The 24,540-nt window shown below is 37.2% G+C and overlaps 1 protein-coding gene across 4 annotated transcripts in view; it reads left to right on the top strand.

The window, feature by feature from the left end:
• Positions 1-24,540, top strand: part of FOCAD (focadhesin) — a gene marked incomplete at both ends in the record, with an annotated part of 280,748 nt that overhangs the window by 239,664 nt on the left and 16,544 nt on the right. For all 4 annotated transcript variants that reach the window (XM_080709563.1, XM_080709560.1, XM_080709562.1 and 1 more), the window contains 8 exons: positions 964-1,083; positions 2,685-2,807; positions 3,244-3,321; positions 3,979-4,050; positions 6,095-6,197; positions 8,055-8,135; positions 21,664-21,792; positions 23,992-24,107. In XM_080709563.1, the coding sequence (XP_080565689.1) occupies positions 964-1,083; positions 2,685-2,807; positions 3,244-3,321; positions 3,979-4,050; positions 6,095-6,197; positions 8,055-8,135; positions 21,664-21,792; positions 23,992-24,107 (822 nt within the window). The remainder of the gene's footprint in view (positions 1-963; positions 1,084-2,684; positions 2,808-3,243; positions 3,322-3,978; positions 4,051-6,094; positions 6,198-8,054; positions 8,136-21,663; positions 21,793-23,991; positions 24,108-24,540) is intronic.

Below are 24,540 nucleotides of genomic sequence, written 5' to 3'. Positions count from 1 at the left end.
TACTTTATCCTAACAGCATCCTTAAAAGGAAAGGTTTATTATAAAAATGTGAGGTTGTAGAAAGGGAATGTTTAGCCTTGACTTGCAGAAACTGAGACTCCAAATTGCTGGAAGTTACTAGGCTGGTAAAAGGTCAAGTTGGAACACAACACCCAAATATTATCTTCAACTTTATTTTTTTACTTATAACCTTTTAATTTATTTCTTCATTTATTTGTGCGTTCATTTGTTTATGAAGTTTTCACACCAGTGCAATGAAGTAGATCATATAATCCCCATTTTATACAATTTACTTGGCTCCTAAACCCATGTTTCCATTCCATTCATGCTCCATTACTTCCCCTAGAGGATTTGTGGGGTTTTTTGTTGTTTTGTTTTTTTGTACTGGTGATTGAACCCATGGGCATTCTACCTTTGAGCTATACCCCCAACCCTCTTATTTTTTTATTTTGAAACAGGGTCGCACCAATCTATGCAGAGTCTTATCTGTGATTCTGCTGTCTCAGCCTCCCAAGTACTGGGATTACTGGTGTGCCAACCACACCCACCTTAGGGAATCTTAACATAGCCATGCTACAGCTTTTTGAGTTTCCTCTCCTGTTCAGCCTCAGATGGAGTGCATAGCAGTTAGTAGCATCCGCTGCTGGTGAAAATCTCTTTCTACCCATTTTTGCTAGGGTACCTGTTCTGACATGATGTGAGAAAACCTTTTGACTAGAGGCTGAAGACTTGGGCTCAAATCTGACTTTTGTTTGCTAGCTATCTGAGTCTCAAAGCTCTTATCTAAGAAGTAGATAATAATACCCACCATGACATTGTTCTGAAATACCCTAACAGAAGGTATGTGGTACATGTATTTGAATTCAGTTCTTATTCTGGGGAGAAGTTTAACAGAATATCTACGTGGACTAAGCTACATTTTTGCCTCACATAGAAATGTTTTCTTCTGTATTTTTTCTTCAGGTCCTCACCTACACCCTCAGCTGTGTTTGCACATCAGCGTTCAGTGCCAGTATTATTGAAGCTGCGGAGGCTGAAGACATCATGAACAAGCTCAGATTGCTGGTAGAGAACAACCAGCAGGTTGGAATGTCTGCCCTGGTTATTTCTCTCCCTGGGTCTCATGCTGTTGCTAAGCCCTGCTTTTGACTTCTTCTGAATTAGAATAGGATGGGATATCTTCCTGTCTAGAACTGAGGAACTTCAATCTATTGTCTTTTCTCACTATTGTAGCCAACAGTCACCTATGTCTTTTTCTCCTCTAATCTTCTGTCTTCTTTTGTGGACATTTCTTTTTCTTTGAGCAAGTATTGGTAAGCCTTTCTCTCTCTTAAACCATTGCTCTATGTTCATGATATCTTAAAGTATGTGGCTAAGAAATCTAAGAGTTATGTAAGGCTAGCAACAAAAGTTTGGAAAGAGGAATACACAGAAAACTAAGATAAGGCTTCTTCAAATTCAAGGCAGAAAAATCTCTGCTTGTCACTGTGTATGTATAGGAAAACTTAACCCTAGAAATTAAATACCTTTCAAATGATCCTTTCAAAATATTACTCAGCCTTAAGCCAGGCGTGGTGGCGCACGCTTGTAATCCCCGCACTTGGGAGGCTGAGACAGGAGGATTGCACGGGTTCGAAGCCAGCCTCAGCTTAGTGAGGCTCTCAGCAACTCAGTGAGACCCTGTTTCCAAATAAAATATAAAAATAGGTCTGGGAGTATAGCCCGGAGGTAGAAAGCCTCTGGGTTCCACCTCCAGTACCACCAAAAAATAAAATAAAATAAAATAAAATATATTACTCAGCCTTAAAAATGTTCTGATATGTGCTACCACATGGATGACTCATAAGGACTTTAAGTGATATATGCCAATTACAAGGGAAAACACCAGGTGGTTATACTTATATGAGGTACTTAGAGCAGTCATTATCATAGAGACAAAAAGTAGAATGATGGTAAGCAAGGGCTGGAAAAGGGAGGATTGGGGAGTTAGGGTTGAATGGGTGAAGAGTTTCCATTTTGTCAAGGTGCAGAGTCCTAGAGATGCGTGCACTTCATGCCACCGAATTTGTTCATGGTTAAGATGATAAATTTATGTGTATTATGCTATAATAAAAAATGGAAAAACCTTCCAATTATATATTCCACAATATTTCTTTAATTGGGTTTTTTAAAACTGTTCCTCCAACGTCTTAATATTAGCCATAGTGGATTATTACAGGATTAACTGGTTTTAAGCTTATAATGGTCTTGTTACTATTTTATGGTCATATGTTTTCTCACTTGCATTCAGAATATGTCTTCTACAGTCAAATTATAAGAGTGCGTCTATGCTGTGCTCACTGAGGGACATTTTTTTCTTTTAGGAGTTGGTTGACCTTGTGTGGTCCATCTTGGTACTTTCACCCTTAACTTACCCTTCTGAGAATTTGGATCATTGAGTTGCTCAATAGTTCAGTATTGTTTTTCTAAAATAAACTACTCATTGGGGAGCTGAATTATTTGCAAGTAAATGTCAGTTTCTGTGACCAAGCAAAGACTAGATTTAAAAATCTCTGATTTTTAAATGACAAATAGAAGTAGGGATGAGAGACTTGAGAACTGCTCATTTTGGTGTGTATATGTAAATATTACTAATCTGCCCCCACCCCCAACCCTTACTCCCTGCTTTTGTTTGTTTACACCAGACTTCAGGTTTTGCCCTGGCATTAGGAAACATAGTTCATGGCTTATCCTTGTGTGGACATGGAAAAGCTGAAGACTTGGGCAGCAAACTGCTCCCCGGCTGGATCAGAACAGTTCTAGCAGAGGTAAAGGTCACTTCCTGCATGCGGTTTTATATTTTTATAAGGGAAAAGGGGCTGCTTTATTGGACCATTTATAGGAGCTGCTAAGATACATATAGCTAAACTGTAAAAGACTAGGCAGTTTCAAATAAAAGAGGCACCTATACTTTTAATCCTTTATATATAATGCATTCTCGCAACCATTGTAGTTTTGCTTGTAAACTGGCTATTCTGTCATTGTTTTAATTTTAAAAACGTAATGTTTTTGGAGAAATAAAAACAACAAGCCACCTATGATCTAAAAACTTTGGTCTGTTACTTTATTTTAGTCTGCTTCCATTTTTAGCTCAGTTGTACAGATTGTATAGATTCTACAAATTTAGTTCCATTTTGACCATTTATTTCGAAGTGTAATAATGGGAGGTTTTCACTCCTGACATCTCTGATGCTTTGTTCTCAGGGCACTCCCACAATGCTTTGCCTGGCAGCTCTGCATGGCATGGTGGCCTTGGTTGGCTCTGAAGGGGATATAATACAGGTAAAGAAAGAAACTGTTTAGCAGAAGAAATCTAAAAGTGTATGTAGCCATAAAAGGAGGAGACTACCCATCATCGTAGTGTGCTGAGGATGGGAGTATGTACTCATGGTAATAGTTACACTGGACTTTCCAAAGCTTTGTTGTATGAAAAAGTACTCTTGACCAATAATGCTTCTAGTAGGATTTGTTTTCTATTTTATTTGGTATGTAGGGATTAAATTTAGGTACTTCCCATGAGTTTCCCTCCCTGAGAAAGGAGATTAAATGATAAGAAAATTCCAAATTTATTTACAAGAAACACCAATCAGCATCTGTAGTGTTGAAGTTTATATCTTTGTAGATGTTCTTGTACTACAAAATGTTTTCACAGTGGATATATGTATTGTATAAATAATTCTAAAGGAACTCCTGTGTTCATACAATAAGTGTATTGAGTGACTCCTATGTGCCACACCAAGTAGATACTAAGAAGTGAATACTAAAGCATAGGTCTGCCCTTGAAGAGTTCATAGCTATATGTTTAAAATATAAGGGCATAAAGTCAACTATTTCATAAATTAAAGGCTGAATGCTTGTGTACTGGGAACATAATTAAATACTTTTTGGGTGATGGTGATGTGCATTTCTTTTCTTTTCTTTTCTTTTTTTTTTTTTCAGCTGAAGTCAGAAGCCATCCAGACTTCTCATTTTCAAGGCAGACTTAATGAAGTCATTAGAACCTTAACTCAGGTAAGAAGTCCTTTTTCAAATTCTTACATGGAAAAACAGATATTTCTCTTTCTTAGCTTTGTTCCTATTACATAATGCAAAATGTTTTGCCTAGAAAATGGGAAAATCTCTGGTTATTCATGTTTAGTTCAAAGGGCATCCAGAAATGGTATAGAGTCCTATGTTCACTGACAAACATGCATTGCCTCTGGGGGGAAAAAAGCTGGTATTTTTTACTTAAGTTTGTATTGATTTCCCATAAAAATTAAAACCTGACCCTGCAGAGAACATCAGGCTCTCAAGACAAGGAAAAATAGAAGGTTTGTTCAAAGGGCAGGGCAGATGTCTAGGAGGAATGGTTAAGAGGCAGTAGTTCAGGTGTCATTATAAAAGTATTTGGCTGAATCACTATCACTCTTACCCTTGGTTAAAGAATAAACACATTTGGCTGGGTGCATGGCTGTAATCCCAGTATCTGGGAAACTAAAACAAGAGAATCACAGGTTTGAGAGAGCCTCGGCAGCACAGGGAGACTCTTGGAAACCTATCAAGGCAACCTAGCAAGACCGTTTCAAACCAAAAAAGGGGGGGAATAGGGGTGTAGCTCAGTTAGAATGTCCAACTTCAATCTCCAATATCACACACATACACATACACACAATGAATGCATTCATATACTCAAAGTTGCTTTTTTCTTTGAAGACTTTTTTCTTTGAAGACTTTTATTTATTATTATTATTATTATTATTATTATTATTATTATTATTATTTTGGTGGTACTGGGGTTTCTGGAAACCCTTATACATCCTGGCTACACTCCTAGATCTATTTTTTAATACTTTTTTATTTGGAAACAGGGTCTCTTAAGCCAGCACACTGGCTTCGAATCTGCACGATCCTCCTGTTTCTGCCTCCCAAGAGCAGGGATTACAAGCATGTGCCACCACACCCAGCTGAAAATTTTTATTTTTAAAAAATGACTATATTGGCCGAGGATGGTGGTGCACACTTGTAATCCCAGCATTCGGAGCGCAGAGACCTGAGGATTGCGGTTTGCCAACAGCCTCAGCTACTTAGTGAGGCCCTTCACAACTCAATGAGAGCCTGTTTCAAAAAATAAAAAGGCCAAAAAGTAGGTCTGGGGGTGTAGCTCAGAGGTATGATGCCCCTAGGTTCCATCCCCAGTACTGCACAAGAAATTGCTATATTAATTACATAAAATTTGGAAGTACACAAGGCAAGAAGCTGAAAACATATCATTGGTGGAGCTTCAAAACTGAAGCAACCGTTACTGATATTTGGTCATATTTCTTTTCAAGAGTTCTTACTTGATTTGTGTAGTTAGTATAGTTGGTATTCTAACTGTATACAAAACTTTGTATCGCATTCTTTTCACATAATATATTTGTTTTTATTCCTATGAAATGTGGCTGATTATAATATCGAACGCATAAAGGAGTTTTAGTAATTTATGTGCTTAAAAGCAAACATAAATCTTGGAAGAAAAGATACTTGCATGCATGAATATGCTCAAAAAGAATTTTACCAAAGCTTAAGTTGCTATAACTTGGAGAAAAATCCATTATTTTTTGATGAAGTCTAATATTTTAAACTATTTTTAAAATATGCTTGTTATAAATAATGAAGTAATAATGAAAGCATTACTTAAAGAAGATAGCAAAGTATCTCCCCCAATTTTTTGAGTTATTTTAGTATTAAGTAGCTGTCACCTTATTTCTGCTTTATGAATATTTTTTCACTATTATTTGAAACTTCTTGTGAGACCAGTCTGGCTCAGTGAAACCTGAGAACACCACTGGTACTTTCGGCCATAAATGGCTGATTGATGATTGAGTCCATTGGTGATGCCACAAACTCTTGTAGAGCACCTGTTTGACTCAGATCCAGTATATACAAGGCACAATATATTGCATCTTGTCATAGAATTCCTTATTACCAGCCAAGCCACTGCCTCATAAAAGATTAGTGATTTTCTGTGGGTGGCCTTTTATTGAATGTAGCTTGGATCTTGCCCATTATTAAAATGTTATGCTCTCATCTATAGGTCACCAGTCTCTCTGGCGTGATTGGTCTTCAGTCAAATGCAATCTGGCTTCTAGGACATCTTCATTTATCTACTCTGTCCTCAAATCAAAGCAGAACCTCTGGTAAGATTAGGTCCTAGAACACTGCAGCTGAAAGGTGTAATTGCTGACTCAGGGCTCTGTATTGGTTAAGAACATTAATCTTCACGACAACCCTAAGTGGTGGGTATTGCCACCTCTATTTTTTACCAGAACAAAGTCGGGCATGGGGAGGCTGAGTGATTTACCTCAGGTCATGTAGCAGAAAGTTATGGTTGTCCTCCAAACCTTATGCTTATTCACTCCTTTTTATTTTCTCACTTAGAGCACAGTGTAGACATTCAGTTCAACTCCTAATTTTACAAATGAAGACTCTGAAGCTCAGAAAGATGATATGACTTACCTGACACGGAGAATTAGTTTAGTGACAAGTGTAGAAAAGAGAAACCAGTCCTGGGAATCTTGGAGTAGACTTATTTTTCTTTTACTAGATGTAATAGTATTATGTTTTATTAAAAGCTTTCCTATACATGGCTTAATTTTTTTTCTGGGCCTGGGTTTTATAAAAATAATGGGTAAGTACATTTAAAGATGTTCATCTCATTGACTTTGAAACTGAAATCCTTAGTTTTAATATAACAAAGCCTTTTCTATTTTTAGCTTTCTGATAAAAGTAATAAAAATATTTGCAATCCCCACATGCTTAAGCTGTATTTGTACTTGGAGATTTTCTGGGGAAGGCATCATTAGTACATCTGTTCCAGCTCTTTATAGAATTTTGACCACTGGCTATCTTGGACCCAGGCCAGAAAGGTTTAGGGACCTAAGATTTCTCATTAAAATTTTGTTTCATTTATCCCTGACAGGTCATCTGCTGATAGTATTTCCATAAATGTGGGCCACTGTAATTACTGTTTCCCTCACTTCCATCACTTTGTAGCTGTAGAAATAGGACATTGGTTCATAGCCTTCCAGACATAATTACCTTTAGACAGCTGAAAGCTGTCATATTAAAATGGAAAAGTGGGGGGAAAAGCCCTCAGTTATATTGGAAATCCAGTAAGTATTGCTAATTTTAAAGATCAGGGCACTCATAATATCCTGGTAAAATAACATATTTATGTAAGGCTTTAGCTTTTTTATGTAGGCTTTTAATTGGCCTATTTTGAGGTACTTAGTGTGCCCCATAGACTCAAATCAGGTAGTAGTGAACAATCTTATACCCAAGTTCTTCTGAACAAAATGATCACATGTCTGGAAAAGTAAAGCTATTTGTTCCTTATTTTCCAGTTAAGCCATTTATTGCAATAAAAATTGTCTCATGAAACAATTATGGGAAAGTAGAAGGAAAAGGATTTAGGAGACTCTCAAGACTCAGCTAGCACAGATGTCACTGCCTCCCTGTTCCAGATGAGCAGCTACATCTGGCTCTTTGCACATGCTGGTCGCTTAGAGGTCTCTGCCATAGGTAAGAGACTTCTGCTGTTAATGCTGGTCATCGACTATCCATGGTTGTTATGTGTGACTCAGCATGTCCTGAAGTGGCTCTGCAGACTCCTTGCTGATCCTGCGGAGCCACTGGATCGGGCCTCACTGATGTGAGAATGTGGAAAGGATTTTTTTCTTAACAACGTCAGTCAAGTGTTGACTTCAATCAATCACAGTCATCCTCTGTGATTGTTTTTTTTCCTAGCCTCTACTAGGCTTGCTCCCATTTTTTGATTTGCCTGCATAACTTAAGTGTTGATTGCTGGGCCAGTCACTTAATCCAATAAAATTAGTTGAAGCCACAGAGGATTGTGCCGAAATTAATGGCACAAACATCTCTGCTTTGTCTCCAGGTTGATATGGCAGCATGAGATCATTATCTTTCCTTCATTAGTCCTGCCAAGCTCATGGTTAATTTGATCAGGTTAATTTGATCATTTTCTGTCTCCACAGTTCCTACTGACTATAGCTATTTGCCTGAAAGCAGTTTTATTCGAGCAACCATTGGCTTATTCGTTACAGGAGGAAAAAAAGGCAAGTGAGCACATCTCCTGTATTTTGCTGTCTCTCTATATGTTAAGTAAGTTTGTGTGCCCTAAGCATGCCTCTGCAGAATTAGCAATGCAGATCTGTATTTTCTTCTGCCGAGCTATCTTTCTGACAGAGATGACCAGACAGCCATCCAACAATTACTAAGTAAACTAACACTGTAGTCACTTTGAATCACTCTCAGTGATCTTGGATGGCCCTGTGAAAACTTAATCTTCCATTTGGCCATTTCAAAAGTATAGATGCACAGTACTTTTTCTGTCAATTTCAAGTAAATGTGATTTAAGAAGAGAAAACACTCCTGGGCACAGCTTGGACCGCTGGAGTGACTCCGAAGTAGGTCTTGTCCCTGTGTCTCATGCGATCGCGCTGTGTCCTGTGTCTCGTGTGATCACGCTGTGTTGGTGGAATCTCTGGCTCTGTTTCCTGACTTCCATTTTTGTTTTTCTCTGCACACATTTGTCCCTTTGCAATTCTTCATTGTTGCCATTCACACTAGAACACATGCAGTTTGAAAGTGGACATTAAGTAAATGCCCTTTGCTGTAATGAGCCAGACCAGTGCCTTGTAATTTACTGAATAAGTGCCCTTTAGTGACACATACATGCTTTTTGAAGCTGTGAAGAACAAATGGTTAGACTGAGCATGTCATGGCTCAGGATCCAGCTTCATTAATGTAATATTCTTTCACTGGTGTTTGCTAATTTCATTCTTTCTTGGCTGGATAAAACCAGTGTCTGTGTTACAGCAAGACCATTATCATTTCAAAAAGAAAATTTTAAGCAAAATGAAAACCTAGAAGAGATTGAGAGGAATTAATTTGATTAATGAAGGTCGTAGAAGAATGAAACCTTACCAATGGAAAGGAATTAAAAGTTAACATTGTCTCATTTCCCACTGAGGGTAGTAATCCTGGGCTTCCAGATTATAGACTATTTTTATAGGCTCAAGACACATTCCTTTAGTTTCTAGAGTTCTAGAGTGTCCACTGCTATCTTAGATTATGTACTACTATTTGCTTTTAATTACCCTCCTTAAGAATGGATATGTGGTCATGCCATTGTTGCACATGATATATAATAAACTCATCCTACAGGTAATGCGCAAGTTCATTTATTGATTGTATTGGCATGAATTAAGTCTATTAAAATATAATGCAGGTGTCTTCATTAGTAAGAAATTGAATTCTTTCTAAATGCACATCTAAACATTCCATGGCCAGAATAATGCCAGCAGTATATATTTTTTGCCATATTTGTATGAGATTTCTCATTGTTATCTTATAAAAAGTTAAATCGCATTAAAACAAAATGTAAGCTGTTTCCATGAGAAATAAAACAAAAATTTTTAGGTCTAATGAAAGACTCTTTTTTTTTTCTTTTCTTAAATAAAATGTCATTTTGGTTCCCCAGATCCATACTTCTTGGCAGAAATTAATATTCCCTGAATCTTATGGGGAATTATTGGTTAAACGTAGCATCTTTATGATTATACAGGCCTGGCACAACAGGAACTGTTCTGCTCTGTCTGAAAAATCAGGTGGAACTGGAATCTGTCTGATATGTAGCCTTGCTGAAAACTGTTTTAGAACAGATAATTAGAGTATTTTTTTTAAAAAAAGCCATATCACCACTTGGATTTGGGGCATTTCAGGTTGTGGGAGAGAGCTGCCTTCTTGTCAGGTTTGCTGACTAGACTCGGAGGAAAATCTATTCAGCCTTCCACATTACTAATGATGACCCCAGAGGAGTGGGGGCCGTGGGAGGCTGACCTCCGCCTCCAAAGCCCATTTACAAAAACAAAACCAGACCCTGCTCTTTGGGACTAAATGCGATGGGCAAAAGCGGAGGTGTGCATGCAAACGAGTGTTTTCTCCTTCAATATGCCCAGCTCATTTGAATTTTAATAACTCCCTTCTGAAGCAGCTTTTGAGTTTAAATGTCTGGATGTCACTCACCAGAGCCCAGTGCGGCTGCTGATAGGAAGGATGACAACTTTGGTGAACTCTTTTGAGGAAGAAATGGTTTTAAAGAATAAAAATCCTGCTTGGCATAGGCAGAGAACAGAAGACTTCAGGGACATCTTGGTTTCACTGCCTCTGGGTGCTAATTTTAACATTCATAACTCAGGAGAGGGGGAAAATGTGACGGATAGTTATCTCTGATGCACACTTATGTCAGGATGAGATTGGGCATTGTGATTTCCATCCTGGCCAATCAGATTTGAGATAAAGAGCATATTAATCTGCCTTCTGATATTCAGAACTTTGCTCACTTAGGATATTCACTTTAATACATACGTGATAGAGCATACAAAATATTCACTCAGGGCATCCTTCTTTCATAGAGGTGTATGCTTTGAAAGCATACCAAATAGGTGAAATTTATTCTGTTTTTAAAGAATTCAGTTTCCGGTTTTGAATATCATTTTCCGGTAGATGATGAGAAATTCTCTCTTCGTCCCTCTGATAGCCCTGGCCTCCTCTTGCAGGTATATTCCCCCTACCCCTTTCCATTGCCATTCTCTATTCCTTTGGGCATTTCTTGTTGAGGCTAAGCTTAAAATTTTGCTCACAATCTAATTCCTCCTACCAGGGACTATTTTTCCTGCTGAACACCTTTAATTTTTTATTCTTACTATTTTTCCTTCTTTTCTAAACAATCTTTTAGTTGATTTACGACTTATGTTTTCTCTACTTTTTATACTTTTATTGGTGCAATATAATTGTGCATCATAGTGAGATTCAAAGTGTTACAAACGTACACACACACATCACTGGTGTATTTCCCTCATATACCACCTCCCTTTCCCTTCCTCCCTCCATACATGTGAGATTGGTAGTGAAATCTTATACGAACATAGCCTTGTTCCCTTTCTCAATCTTCATTATTCACACCTCCCTCCCCCAATTCCCCTCCACTATTTTATTATTTTCTTTTCTAATTTGACTGGAGCCCCTTTTGCTTCCTACTTTTGTCCAAGGATCCACAAATGAGAAAAAAAACATTTGCATACTATTCTGTAGTTACCTCCATTTTCCTGTAAATGATATCATTTTCTTTTTTATAATGGCTGAGTAAATTTCCATTGTGTGTATATATATCACATTTTCATTATCAATTCATCTGTTCATAGACACCTAGGTTGGTTTCACAATTTGGCTTTTGTGAATTGTGCTACTTTTATATAGGTTTTAAAATGCATGTAAAGTGTTTAATAAAATTAGTAATTTTTTCTGATGTTAGCATTAAGTATTTTTATGTAATAGGATTATTTTTATTATTCTATTTTGGGAATGTGACTAACACTTTCTAAACTTGAATTTTACTATTAGGCTTCACAGTAGGGTTTAGGCAAGTATGCTTAAATTCATGTATTACAGTACATATAAGTGGAATTTCCTTCCTAATATGAATTCATCAGTTAGTGAATTGTGTGTTTAAGTATTGAGCTTGTGTACAAATTTTAGTCGGTAAATTCTCAGTCATCTTTGAGTTTTGAGCATGAGATGTAATTGTTGAATCTAGTGAGGGAAGAGAATTAGTGAACTCTGAGAATAGAATATGATATGAAAAAGTTATCTACTTTTTGGTGAAATTATAGAGTTTATTGCCAAGATTATATATCAGTTTTTAGTTTTTAACTTAGTAATATTTTCATTGCACCTCTTTATACACACCTCTTTATACAATAACATTAGAAATAGTGTGTATAACACTAACATCAAAAATAACATAAAGAAGAAAATAAGAACCCTTTGTAATATCACCAATTAGAGATAGGCGCTTCAATATATATCTTTCTAGATGTGTTGTACATTTTATATTCACTCATAAAATTTATATTATCTGATTTTTAAAATTTTTAATGACTTTCCATGTAAATGGCCATAATAACTAACCCATCTACTCCAAAAGGAGGCTTGAGTAGAAAAGAATCCTATTGCATTGTTTTTTGGACATTTGACAATAGGATATATGTTTTTGTGGGTTTTAAGGTTTTTTGTTGTAAGCATTATTAAAATATGCAAAAGGAAAAAAGTCACTGATTATACCATGATGCTATGGATATTATTTTTAGATATTACTTTTCAATTATTTCTTTCATGCACCCACAATTTGGAAAAACTAAGTATAAAATGATACCGTAAGTCTGTAATTATTTGCATTTAATTGACACAAGGAATAAACATTTGTCTATATATTTACTATTAAACATTTTGTTACAAATTAAATTTTAAAATTTCTTTTTAAACATTTGTGCATTTTAACATTTTATTTTGAAATAATTTCAAACTTACAACTTGAAAAAATTTATAGAAAAGCTACAAACTATCTGACTGTAAGAAAAAACTCTTATTTATTTCATCCAGAAATATTTAATCAAGTTTCACTAGTAATACCGATGGCATTTGTGTGTGTGTGAGAGAGGGGGCGGGGAGTGGAATGAGGATTGGGGCTTAAATCCAGAGACATTCTTACCACTGAGCTACATCCTGAGTTCCCTTTTATTTACTTATTTTTTATTTTGTAGCAGGGTCTCTCTAAGCTACTGAGGCTAGCCTTGAACTTGGAATCACCCTGTATAATCCTCCCAAGTACCGGGACTGCAGGTGTGTACCACAGCACCTGGTTGATCCCACTGACATCTTTTTTAGTAGAAAATAGATCTGATCCCAAATGTTGGTCTTCACTTACTTGTCATGTCTCTTGAATGTGGAACAGTACCTCAGTCTTGTGACTTTGACGACTTCAACATAATTTAAGATTAGTTACTTTAGTTGGGCAAGGTGATGCACAACTGTAATTTCAGTGCTTGGGAGGCTGAGACAGGAGGATTACAAGTTTCAGAAAAGCCTGATAAATCTAATGAGACTCTCAGCAACCTACCAAGACCTTGTTTCAAGCCAAATACTAGGGATGGGGTTATAGCTAGGAGGTAGAAAGCCCTTGGGTTCAATCTCTAGCACCAAAAAAAAAAAAAATTTATAGACTCCTTAATTTGGGTTTGCCTGGTGTTTCCCCGGTGAGTCAGATGAGTCATTGCATCAGGAGTCTCACAGCAGTGGAGCTCTGTTTGTCTCATTGCATCCCATCAGGTGGCACATGGTGTCCACCTCCCTCTACTGATGACTGGGATGAGGTGATGTGGTTCAGGTTTCTCTGAAAGAAGTTACTCTTTTTCCTTTATCAACAATTATTTTTTTTGAGTGTCTATAAATAACCTATTTTTTCTTCTGTTTTCACCCAGGAGGCTTGGTATCCATTGATGTATCTTGCCTGAATTAATTTACTATGATGATTGCCAAAAGATGAATTTTAAATTCCCATCATTCCATGTACCTTTTAGCAAGCATTCTTGTCTAAGAAAAAGGTTTTCTTCTTTCCTTTCTTTCTCTCTTCCTCCTTCTCTTCCCTTCCCATTTTTCCCTTTTTTTTTATTAGCATAGATTCTTATTTTACCATTTTATTCATTTTTTTTTATGGTACTAGGGTTCCTGGAATCCCTTCTATCTCCGGGCTACACTCCCAGACCTATGTTTTATATTTTTTTATTTGGAAGCAGGGTCTCTTAAGCCAGTGCAATCCTCCTGTCTCCGCCTCCCAAGTGCGGGGATTACAAGCATGCGCCACCACGCCTGACCTTATTCATTATTTTGATCTTCAAATTGTCCCAGATTTGACAAGTAGGACTCTCTTCAAGTGATTCTTGTGTCCTTTTGCCATGACCCCAACATTCTGAGTTCCTAACTCCTTTGCTGCCCAGGAAGTTGTTCTAGGCTTATCCTGCACTCCCTTCAGTCCTGTGATAGCCCGTTAACCTAGGTTCCTGTTAGTGGAGAATGGCATTTAGAAGCTAAGAGCTGGGTGCTAAGGTCACATTGCTACTGTAGTAAAAATCACTGCTCCCATGCCTATTCTGTGAACAGAGCCAGAAAATTTGTTTTCTTCCCCTCCCTCCCTCTCTTATCTCTGTCTCTATATTAACATAAGTTCATACCAATATCTGCAGTCCCAAATTCAGTACCACCAGGGTTCATTCCACTTTCTCAAATTTGTAACTCTCTTCTCTGGCGGTAAGAAGACCTGGCTCTCGTTATTACCAATATATTTACTTATTTGCTCAGTCCACCTGAATGTAAGCAGACTCCCATCCCACTGGGCCATTGCCCTGCTGAGCCTCTTCCCCACCCAGGCTCCAGTCTCCACTGACTGCCACCCCCTGTGGGGACCTTCTTGGTTCAAAGGAGTCCAGAATGTTTTCGTTACTGATAACTCTGAATTTAGTTGAAGTATTTTCTTTTAAAAGAATCTCCAGCCAGATTTAAGCATATAACTTATCTTTCAGGATCATTAATTATCTTCCAACAACTGCCGATTATGGTTTCTGGTAGAAACAAAGCATCTCTTAGTTCCCGTAAATATGCTGTTGCTGTAGTTGTCTCTGCCTGTGTTTTCTATTTTGTCTAGAAAAATTCTACTCATCATCCCCATCTTGATTTAAACATCTTTTTCTGGAGAGTGAAAATAGGGCCTTACTGGATGTTCTCAGTTAGATTAGATTCCATATGTGATACTTTTAAATATATTTTTCATAGTATTTCACATATGTCATTATTTACACAATTAAAATTTTTTTTGTTCAAAGTCTGTCTGCCTCGATAAACTGTAATTTCCTCAGTGGGCAAAAAGAACATGTGTGTTTTATCCTAAAGTGTTCAGAATCCACTACCTGGCTTGCAAAAGTATATTGATGTGTGTGTGTGTGTGTGTGTGTGTGTGTGTGTGTGTGTGTGTGTGTACGTACATTGGTAGATTTAAAATTAAATTATAATTCTAAGTTAAATTGTCTCTAGCAATACTAAAGAGGGAAAAAGTAAAGGCATGTCTTTACCACACAATAGATGTGCTGGAGATGGAGAATATATACCCCGGCTGTTAGCATACTTGTTGCCAGATTTTTCTTGTAGGAGTTAGACATGTGCATTGTGGCGCTGAGATCTGATCCTTAGTGTAGCCAAAGTATGTGTGATAATGGGTCCTGTTGTAATGCATTATGTTCGGATATACCATTTATAATGTCTAAGCTGTCAAAGAGAGGAGAGATTTAAAGCAACTTTGTATCCAGATTTCAAAACATCTGGATCTTTTTAACAAGTGCCCATAGGCTGTTCTCAGTTTCAAATCCATTGTTCATAAAGCATTACGGCATTTCTTCTATCAAGACACTTGTTTGAAAGACAAAGCGCTGAAATAAAAGAACTGATCAATCCTGTTGTTTGGATTTGGATTCTTTTGTCCCATGCTGAAGATCTCTGGGGAAGGAAGTAGTAACTGTTCTCCATGGGCTTTAGGACTCTCCCTCTTTCTAAACCTCTCCCAAATGCATGGAACTGCCAAATATTTTCTCCATTCCTAACAGTTACTACAGTTGCCTTCTTTGTTTTATGTAGTGTCAGAACAAGTTCCTTGCAAATATAGTGGAAAATTTTGTGTAATTTTAATTATGCTTCTCAGTAATGATTCTCTACCCTTTTAAAAGGGAAAGATTTATTACATTATAGCACTAACATGATTTTCAACCCTGTTCTCCCTTTTATAAGTTCTTCTTGTTCCAGACACTTGTTTGTATGTAAGGTCAATTCTAGTAAATAGAGAAGCAATATGTATAGAGTATATTGTAAAGTACAGGCATCGGTGAAAGTTCCATTTCCTGTCAAAGGAAAGCTTATTCTATAAGCAATAAAATATCTGAAAGATGGTCATATTTCACATGGGGTCTTGGTATTTGAGGACAGGTTAAATGCCTCTTCTAGTTCCCTAGACCCTCTGCACAGTGCAAAATTTCTATAGTAATTTCTGTTAAAAATAGAATAAAATTTTTATGTAATTTTTTATTTTATTTATTTATTTATTTATTTTTGTGGTACTGGGGTTTCTGGAAGCCCTTGAACCTCTGGGCTACACTCCCAGACCTATTTTATATTTTTATTTGGAAACAGGGTCTCCTAAGCCAGCGCAGCTGGCTTCGAACCTACGCGATCCTCCTGTCTCTGCCTCCCAAGCGCAGGGATTACAAGCGTGCGCCACCACGCCCGGCTTTATGTAATTTTTAAAGCCCTTGACCTAAAAAAGCTTTTTTACATAGAAATCTGCTTATGAGTCAATGATTTCCAATACAAAAATTGTATATGTATCTTTATTGGGAAACAAATGTTATTTTATGCAGATATTTATTCTAATATCTGCCACTTTACCAGACCATTGCTATGAATCATTTAACAAAATGACCCTTAAAAAGAAAATTTTTATGTTTTTATTATGTGAAATCATAGTTTTTCCATTTGCAGCCAACATTATGTAGAGATACTTGCCGCAAATGTGTAATCAGTATAGACTTATGAATAACCAACCAAGTAGCTTCTACCTCAGTGTTTTATTATCACAGAATTGATCATGTTTGCTTTTTCTGTTTTTGAAAAATCTTCTCATTAGAATAGCAGCTCCATAAGTGTAGGGCTTGTTTCGTGTTCAGCTCTGTCATCGTCACTAGGAACAGTACTTGATACCTAATAAATGTTGGAGTAATTATTTGGATAATAAATGTTGGAAGGAACGAATGTGTTTATAAATGTAATTGCTTGCAGGGTGTGGTGGTGCATGCCTGTTATCCCAATGCTTAGGAGGCAGAGTCAAGGAGGATAGGAGGTTCTAGGACAGCCTTAGCAACTTCGTGAAGCTTTCAGCAAATTGGCAAGACCCCTTTTCCAAATAAAAAAGTAAAATAGGGCTGGGGTGTAGATCACAGGTAGAATGCCCCTGGGTTTAATCCATAACACCACAAGCACCAAAAAATTCTAATTGCTTTCTTTATCAGAAATTCTTGTAGTAGCAGTGGTTATCTTCCTGTTAAAATTTTCTGAACTCGCAGTGAGTATTCCATCTCAAGATGGAACAGGAATCAAGATGGAACATCAGTTACTGGAAGCACAGCTTAAAAGTGTGGTAGGACTGTTTGGCTTTAACACTTTTAAAAAAGCAAAATGTTAGAGGCAGAACATTGGAAGGCATGTTATGTCAACAGAACGGGGAGGTAGGTTAGTGGGTAACTAGACTAAGAAAACATGCTGATTTGTGACACTGTTTTAGTTGGAAGTGAGAGTCTAAAGCATGTGGGAAAGATGTGGATTAGAACTAGGGATTTATAGTCACCACCATATAAATAATATTTGAAATGGTGAGCATAGATGATCTCATATGGTGAGACTCAGCAGAAGAACATAAAAGACCAAGGAGGCAATTATTTCAGGAATGAGGGCATGATACACTTTCAGAGAGAAAAGTATTGAAAGAAAGGCCAGAAGAGATGCTCTGAAATTTGGTATTTAGGTGACCATCAGAAATCTTAGCAAGGACAGTTTCAGTAGAGTAGTGGACCCAATAGCAAGATAGCAATTGTGTCAGGATGCTTTTTATTATAGAAAGCAACAACCTACTTAAACTGACTCAAAAAATGAAGAAAGTTAATGCAAGGATTTCTAGACTCTCAGAAATGTAAGGGCAGAAAGTCCCTTCTCAGTTTTTCCATTCATACCAGCAGGAGGAAGATACGAGGCACTCAGACTTATCCTTCTCTTCTTCCCTTTTTCTTTCAGGGCCTGATGGGATGAATCTCTTAGCTTTTCTACTTTCCTCTCTAAAGACTGATTCATCACTTCCTCTGCTACTATGTCCATAATATAAACTCTACCATTTTAGCCATTTTGTATGTGCATGTGTGTGTGTGTGTGTGTGGTACTGGGGTTTCTGGAAGCCCGTCTACCTCCAGGCTATACTCCCAGACCTATTTTTATATTTTTATTTGGAAACAGGGTCTCTTAAGCCAGTGAGGCTGGCTTTGAACCTGCATGATCCTCCTGTCTCCGCCTCCCAAGCGTGGGGATTACAAGCGTGTGCCACCACGCTTGGCCATTTTAGCCATTTTAAAGCATACAATTTCATGGCATTTAGTGCATTCATAGGATCACAGCATTGCATTGCTACTGTCACTACTTCCAGAACGTTTTGTCACCCAAAAAGGAAACCTTGAGCCCACTGAACAGTTGCTCCCCCTTCCTCATTTCTCCAGCAGCTAATCTAGTCTGCTTTCTGCCTCTCCAGATTTTCCTTTTCTGTGTATTTCATTTAAGTGGAATCATATACTATGTGGCCTTCTGCGACTGGCTTCTTTCACTTCGAATTCTGTTTTCAAGGTTTATCCATAATGTAGGAGATATAACTATTCCATTCCTTTTTATAGTTGGATAATAATCTATTGCATGAATATGCCACATTTTATCTACTTGTCAATTGATAGATATTTGGGTTGTTTCTGCCTTTTGGCTATTTCAAATACTGCTGCTATGAACATTTGTATGTGAGTTTTTGTTTGAACACCTGTTTTCAATTCTTTTATGTGTGTGTGTGTGTGTGTGTGTGTGTGTGTGTGTGTGTGTGTATGTATATATATGAAGAGCTGGATCATATGGGAATTCTGATTAACTTTTTGAGAAACTGCCAACCTTTTTCCACAGTGGCTGTACCATTTCACATTCCCATCAACAATGTGTGAGGGCTCCACTTTCTCCACATGCTTGCCAGCTATTTTCTCTTTTATTATTGCCATCTGATTGGATGTACTGTGGATCCCATGTGGTTTTCATTTGGATTTCCCTAATAACTAATGATATTGAGTATGTGTGTGTATATATATATTTGAAGAATTAACTTTAAGTTCTTTGTTTTAAAAAAGTTAGATTGTCTTTTCTTTTCGCCGTCGAACTGTACGAGTTCTTTGTGTATTCTGGACACTAGACCCACATTTATGATTTGCGAATTCTTTCATTTTGTAGGTTGTTTTTTCACATTCTTGACTACGCACCAAAATTTTTAACTTTGACAGGGTACAATTTATCTTTCGTTTTTCATGTTTTGGGTGCCATATGTAAGAACTATTGCCAAACCCAAGGTCAAAGATTTACCTCTAAGAATTTAATTGGTTTAGCTCTCACATTTATATTGTTAGTTCATTCTGAGTTAATTGTGCAACTAATGTAAGATACCCAACTTCATTCTTTTGCATGTGGGTATCTAGTTATCTCAGCACCTTTTGTTGAAAAGATCACTTTTTTTCCCCTCCATTGACTGGTCATAGCTCCATTATTTGAAACAAATTGCCAGTAGATATAGGTTTGTTTCTAGACTCTTAGTTCGATTTTATTGGTCTACGTGTCTACCCTTCTGTGTGCCAATACCCTACTGTTTTGATTGCTATACCTCTGCATTAAGTTTTGAAATTAGTATGTGAGAATCCTCCACATTTTTCTTCTTCAGGATTTCTTTTTTAGTTGTTTGGAGCCTCTGTAATTCTATATTAATTTGAAAATTGGCTTTTCTATTTCTGCTAAATAGGTTTTTGGAATTTTGATAGGCATTACATTAGCTCTGTGAATCACTTGGTAATATTGCCATCTTAAAAATATTAAGTATTCCAGTCCAAGAACATAAGATGTCTTTACATTTCTTTAGGCCTTTGATTTCTTTCAGCAATGTTTTATACTTTCAAATGTATGTCTTTGTTTTGGCTAAATTTATTCCCAGATATTTTGTTTCTTTGAGGTTTATGACAAATATAATTGTTTCTTTATTTCCTTTTCAGCATATTCACTGCTGAAGTATAGAAACAATTTTTGTGTTTTGATATTATACATCACATTGTTATTAAGTTCATTTATTGGCTCTATTAGTTTTTAAGATTCTTTGGATTTTTTCTTTGCATAAGATTATGTCATCTACAAATGTACTTTTATGTCTTACTTTCCAATCTGATAGCCTTTTATTGCCATTCATTTCCTAATTATTACATCTGGAACATTCAGTATAAAGTGGTCAAAGTAGAAATCTCGTCTTGCTCCTCCTGATTATAAAGGAAATGCTTTCAATGTTTCACTGTTAGGTTTATGTGGGTTTTTCATAAATTCTCTTTGTCATGTTGAGATGATTCCATCCTATTTTTAGTTTTTTGAATGTTTCTTTTTTAATGAAGAGGTGGTATTTGATTTTGCAAAAGAAAAAAGATATGATTTTTATTTTTTTATTTTATTAATGTGTGTTAATGTGAAATATTATGCTGTCCTACTGGATCCTGTCTGAGACATAAGTTACACTGTTCTGCATACCCATGCTACGTGTGTTACCCATCTTTTAGTCACTATGACTGGCTAGATGATCAGACCCACTTGCATGGCATTGCAGCAGTTGCATACAAGCAACCCGATTTTTATTGGGTAATGAGTCTTAGTCCATTTTGTTTCACTGTAATAAAGTACGTGAGGTTGAGTAGTTTATAAAGAATAGAAGTTTAGCTCATTGTTCTGGAGACTGGGAAGTCTAGGAGCATGGTGCCAATACCAGGTAAAGCCTTGCTTCATGATAAGATAGTCAAGGGCATCCTATGGGGAGAAAGAGCAAGCTTGTCAGAGATCACTCACTTTTATAAGAAAGTTGCTCCTTCAGTAATCCATTCATCACCTCCAAAAGTTCCATATTAAAGTACTATTAACTTATGAGTTGGGGGATCAAGTTTGCAACACATGAATTTGGAGGACACATTCAAACACAGCAATTCTCAAAGCATAAAAGTAGTGATGCTGGAAATTTGTATATTTCAAAGAGAAGCTTAAAGTGCTTCATCTCACATTATCATAAGAAAAAGGATAAGTATACTATTATAAGATATTTTGAAGCCTGGTGTGGTGACCAATGCTTGTAATCCCAGTACTTGGGAGGCTGAGACAGGAGGATCTGAGTTTTTGGCCAGCCTTAGCTACTTAGTGAGGCCCTCAGCAACTTATTCAGACCCTGTTTAAAAAAAAAAAAGAATGGGCTGGGGATGTAGCTTAAATGTAGAATGCCCCTGGGTTCAATCCCCAGTGTCACACACACACAAAAAAAAGTTATTTTGAGAGAAAAACTCATTCATAGAAGATTATAGCATATTTTTAGCGTTTTCTACTTTTATTGTTAATCTCTTATTGTACCTAATATAAACTTTATTATAGGTATATGTGTATAGGAAAAAACAACATAGTATATATACCATTTGGTACTATATTCTGCTGGAAGTACATTGAGGAGTAAGTGAGCAATGGGACAATAACGTAGAATAAGTTGTTCTTTTTTTAAAAACTAGATAAAAAGCCCTGAGAGTATAGAGGACAGCTAAGTAAAACATATGGAACATGCCTATCCAGACAAGAAGAAAAGATGAAAGACAAGTAAGAGAAAAGAACAGAGGGTGCAAAGTTTTGTAGCAAATGAGGTTGAGAATCAGAGCATGGAACTGAAGGGTTGAATATAATTGAAGATGTGATGATATCTGATCCTTTGAAACTAGAATAAAGAAGGGAAACTTGGAATTTTCTACTTTCATGATGCTCTAAGGGCATTTTATTATTTTTCCCTTTCTGTTTCAGGTCCTGAAGCTGTGCCACCTTCCCTTCTCAAAGTAGTGATGAAACCCATAGCAACTGTAGGAGAAAGCTACCAGTACCCTCCTGCCAACTGGGCTGCACTCCTTTCTCCACTTATGAGGCTCAACTTTGGTAAATATCCAGCAGTTTTAGGTCTTCAAACTTTACTTTGGGGATTGGACCTGAGTAGAACAACAGATTCTTTGTCACCATCAGTAGTGACTGGAAGACTTTGGAATCTTGAGGTTTGTCCTCTTGGCTGGGTTGTGTTCAGAGACTCATTGAGTCCCCATAGCTAAGAGTGAAGAGACAGAGACCCAGATCAGAGAAAGTCTCTGAGAACAATGCTTGACCCAGGTATGTGGTGCAGACCTGGACTGATGATTATCAAACTGCTCATAGAGCCCCAGTTGTTTTTTTGTTTTGTTTTGGTTTGTGTGGGTTGTTTTTTTTTTTGTTTTTGTTTTTGTTTTGGCAATACTGGAGATGGAACCCAGGGGCATTCTACCTCCGAACTATACATTCAGCCCTATTTTTCAGGCTTCTTATTTTTGAAACAGGGTCTCACTGATTTGCGAAGGGCCTCACTAAGTAGCTGAGACTGTCTGTGAATCGCGATCCTCTGATCTCAGCCTCCTGAATGCTGGGATTACAAGTGTGTGCCACCACACACAGCTCAACAGCCCCAGGTTTTAAGAAAGCTGTGTAGGATGCTGTATTTTCTATTATTGTTGTAACAAATTGCTGCAATCTTTATCGTATTGTTCTATAGGTTGGTGATAACGAACATGATTCTCACCAGACTAAGATCAAGGAAGCAGCAGGGCAGTATTCCATTCTAGAGACTCTGGGGAAAATCTCTTTTCTCCATTTTTGAGCTTCTTGAGGCTACTCACGTCCTTTGGTCCCCCCGCCCCATTCTTTACCTTCAAAAGAAACCATGAACAGCTGAGGCTTTCACACACTATAGTCTTTCTGGTTCTCTGAAAGGTTTTCTATGTTTACATAGTCCTGTGACTAATGAGCCCATGTAAAGAATCCAGTAAAATCTCCTCTCTGAAGGACCTTACCTTCATCACATGTACAAAGTTCCTTTGCCATGTAGGATAATATATTCACAGGTTCCAGGGATTAGGATGTGGGCATCATTATGGGGCCATTATTCTGCATTGCACAGATTCCTTATGGTAAGAAGCAAGGGGAATGCATGTTAACACCTAAATTTCATCCACAGCACTCTTCTTTCATACAGAATGCAGTGACCACATGCAAACTGAATTTCATTTGCTTGATTCCTGTCCAATTTCAGAAAGAATAATTTGAACAGTGTCATAAAATTGTGTGTATTTGACATGGCTTCTCTATCACATAGGGTGATGGCTTACACATAATAAAAAGAATGACTCGAATACTATAATTTATGCGGACTTGAAGAGATAATTAAAGATGGTTTGACTATGTATATATATATATATATTTTTTTTTTTTGCCTAAATGTTTTCATTTGAACCTCATCCCTGTGTAAGACATGATGTCACTGTACTGGGTTTCCAGATATTTCATTTGGAAAATATGTTCCTTTGTCCCTCTCCTGATTTTGTATGCTGTATTGAAAATATTTGCATTTTAGTTAAATTCTTAGAACAAAAAGAGATTAATATCTGGTTTGGAAAGAGTCCACTGATGAGTATCAGACTACTGAGAACACTTGGTCACTAGGGGGAGTGGCTATGTCACCAGCCATTTCAGCCACAGATCCCTCTTTATACTGAGCACAAGGTACAGAGGAGGGAAAGATGGGGACCAAGAGGTTATTAGCAAGAATTTTTCCCATATTTTTATAGTACTTGAGTACTTAGACTTATCTAAGTACCATAAGAGAAATTACCCTACTTGGTTCAAGGCCCTTGCTAGTTCCAAGACTTGGGACCGTAACACCACATGACACATTCTTTGCCTCATAACCAACAGGGTCTCTTGAAATACCTTTTAGTTTACTAAAGTGCTATTTTTTAAATTTATTTATTTATTTATTTTGGTGGTACTGGGAATAGAAGCCAGGGGCATTCTATCTCTGAGCTACACCCCCCAGCCCGAGTTTTTATTCTTTATTTTGAAACAGGGTCTCACTGAGTTGCAAAGGGCCTCACTACGTAGCTGAGGCTGTCTGCAAACCATGATTCTCCTGTCTCAGCCTCCCAAATGCTGGGATTACAAGCTTGCGCCACCACACCTGGCTCTAAAGTGCTATTGTAATTTGGACATAAAAGCCTGAAAATAAGTTCAAGAAGCAACTACATTATTGAAATTCTCTTCATCCTTCTCTTTCAGGTGAAGAGATACAGCGGCTCTGCCTTGAAGTGGTGGCAACCCAGGCTCAGTCATCCCAGAATGCAGCTGCTCTGCTGGGCTTGTGGGTGGTGCCGCCACTGGTCCATGGTCTGAGCGTACGTAGTGAATAAGAGTTTTGAGAAAGAGTAGGATAATGTGCTTTGGGAGGAAATTAACATTCATCTGGGTATGCTCAAAATAGAAAATGCACAAAGGGATTTTATAAGCACTAAAGGCTTAATAGTATCTGGCCAGAGACTGGGAAATGATGTGATTCAGGGGCCCACCATGGCCATTAGCATTCATGCATTAGCTATCATTTATTACAAAAAGGGATAAATGATGAGGTATTATATCCCCTTAAGATCATACAACTAGAAAGTTGTAGAGTTATTTGAATCTGGGTTTATTTGATAGCATGGTGTACATAGTCATCTCAGCAGGTTTTAAGAGAAAGACTAAATCCACATGCTCTGGATTCCTCCATATATTATTTCTACCTTTCCCAGAGGAAGCATTGATTAAGTTGAGCCTTGAAGGTGTGGTGGA

Source organism: Muscardinus avellanarius (genome assembly GCF_963383645.1).
Source record: "Muscardinus avellanarius genome assembly, chromosome: 13".
In the NCBI taxonomy this organism is placed as follows: Eukaryota; Metazoa; Chordata; class Mammalia; order Rodentia; family Gliridae; genus Muscardinus; species Muscardinus avellanarius.
Note: the sequence above shows the minus strand (reverse complement) of the source record. Positions and strands in the feature narration are given on the sequence as shown.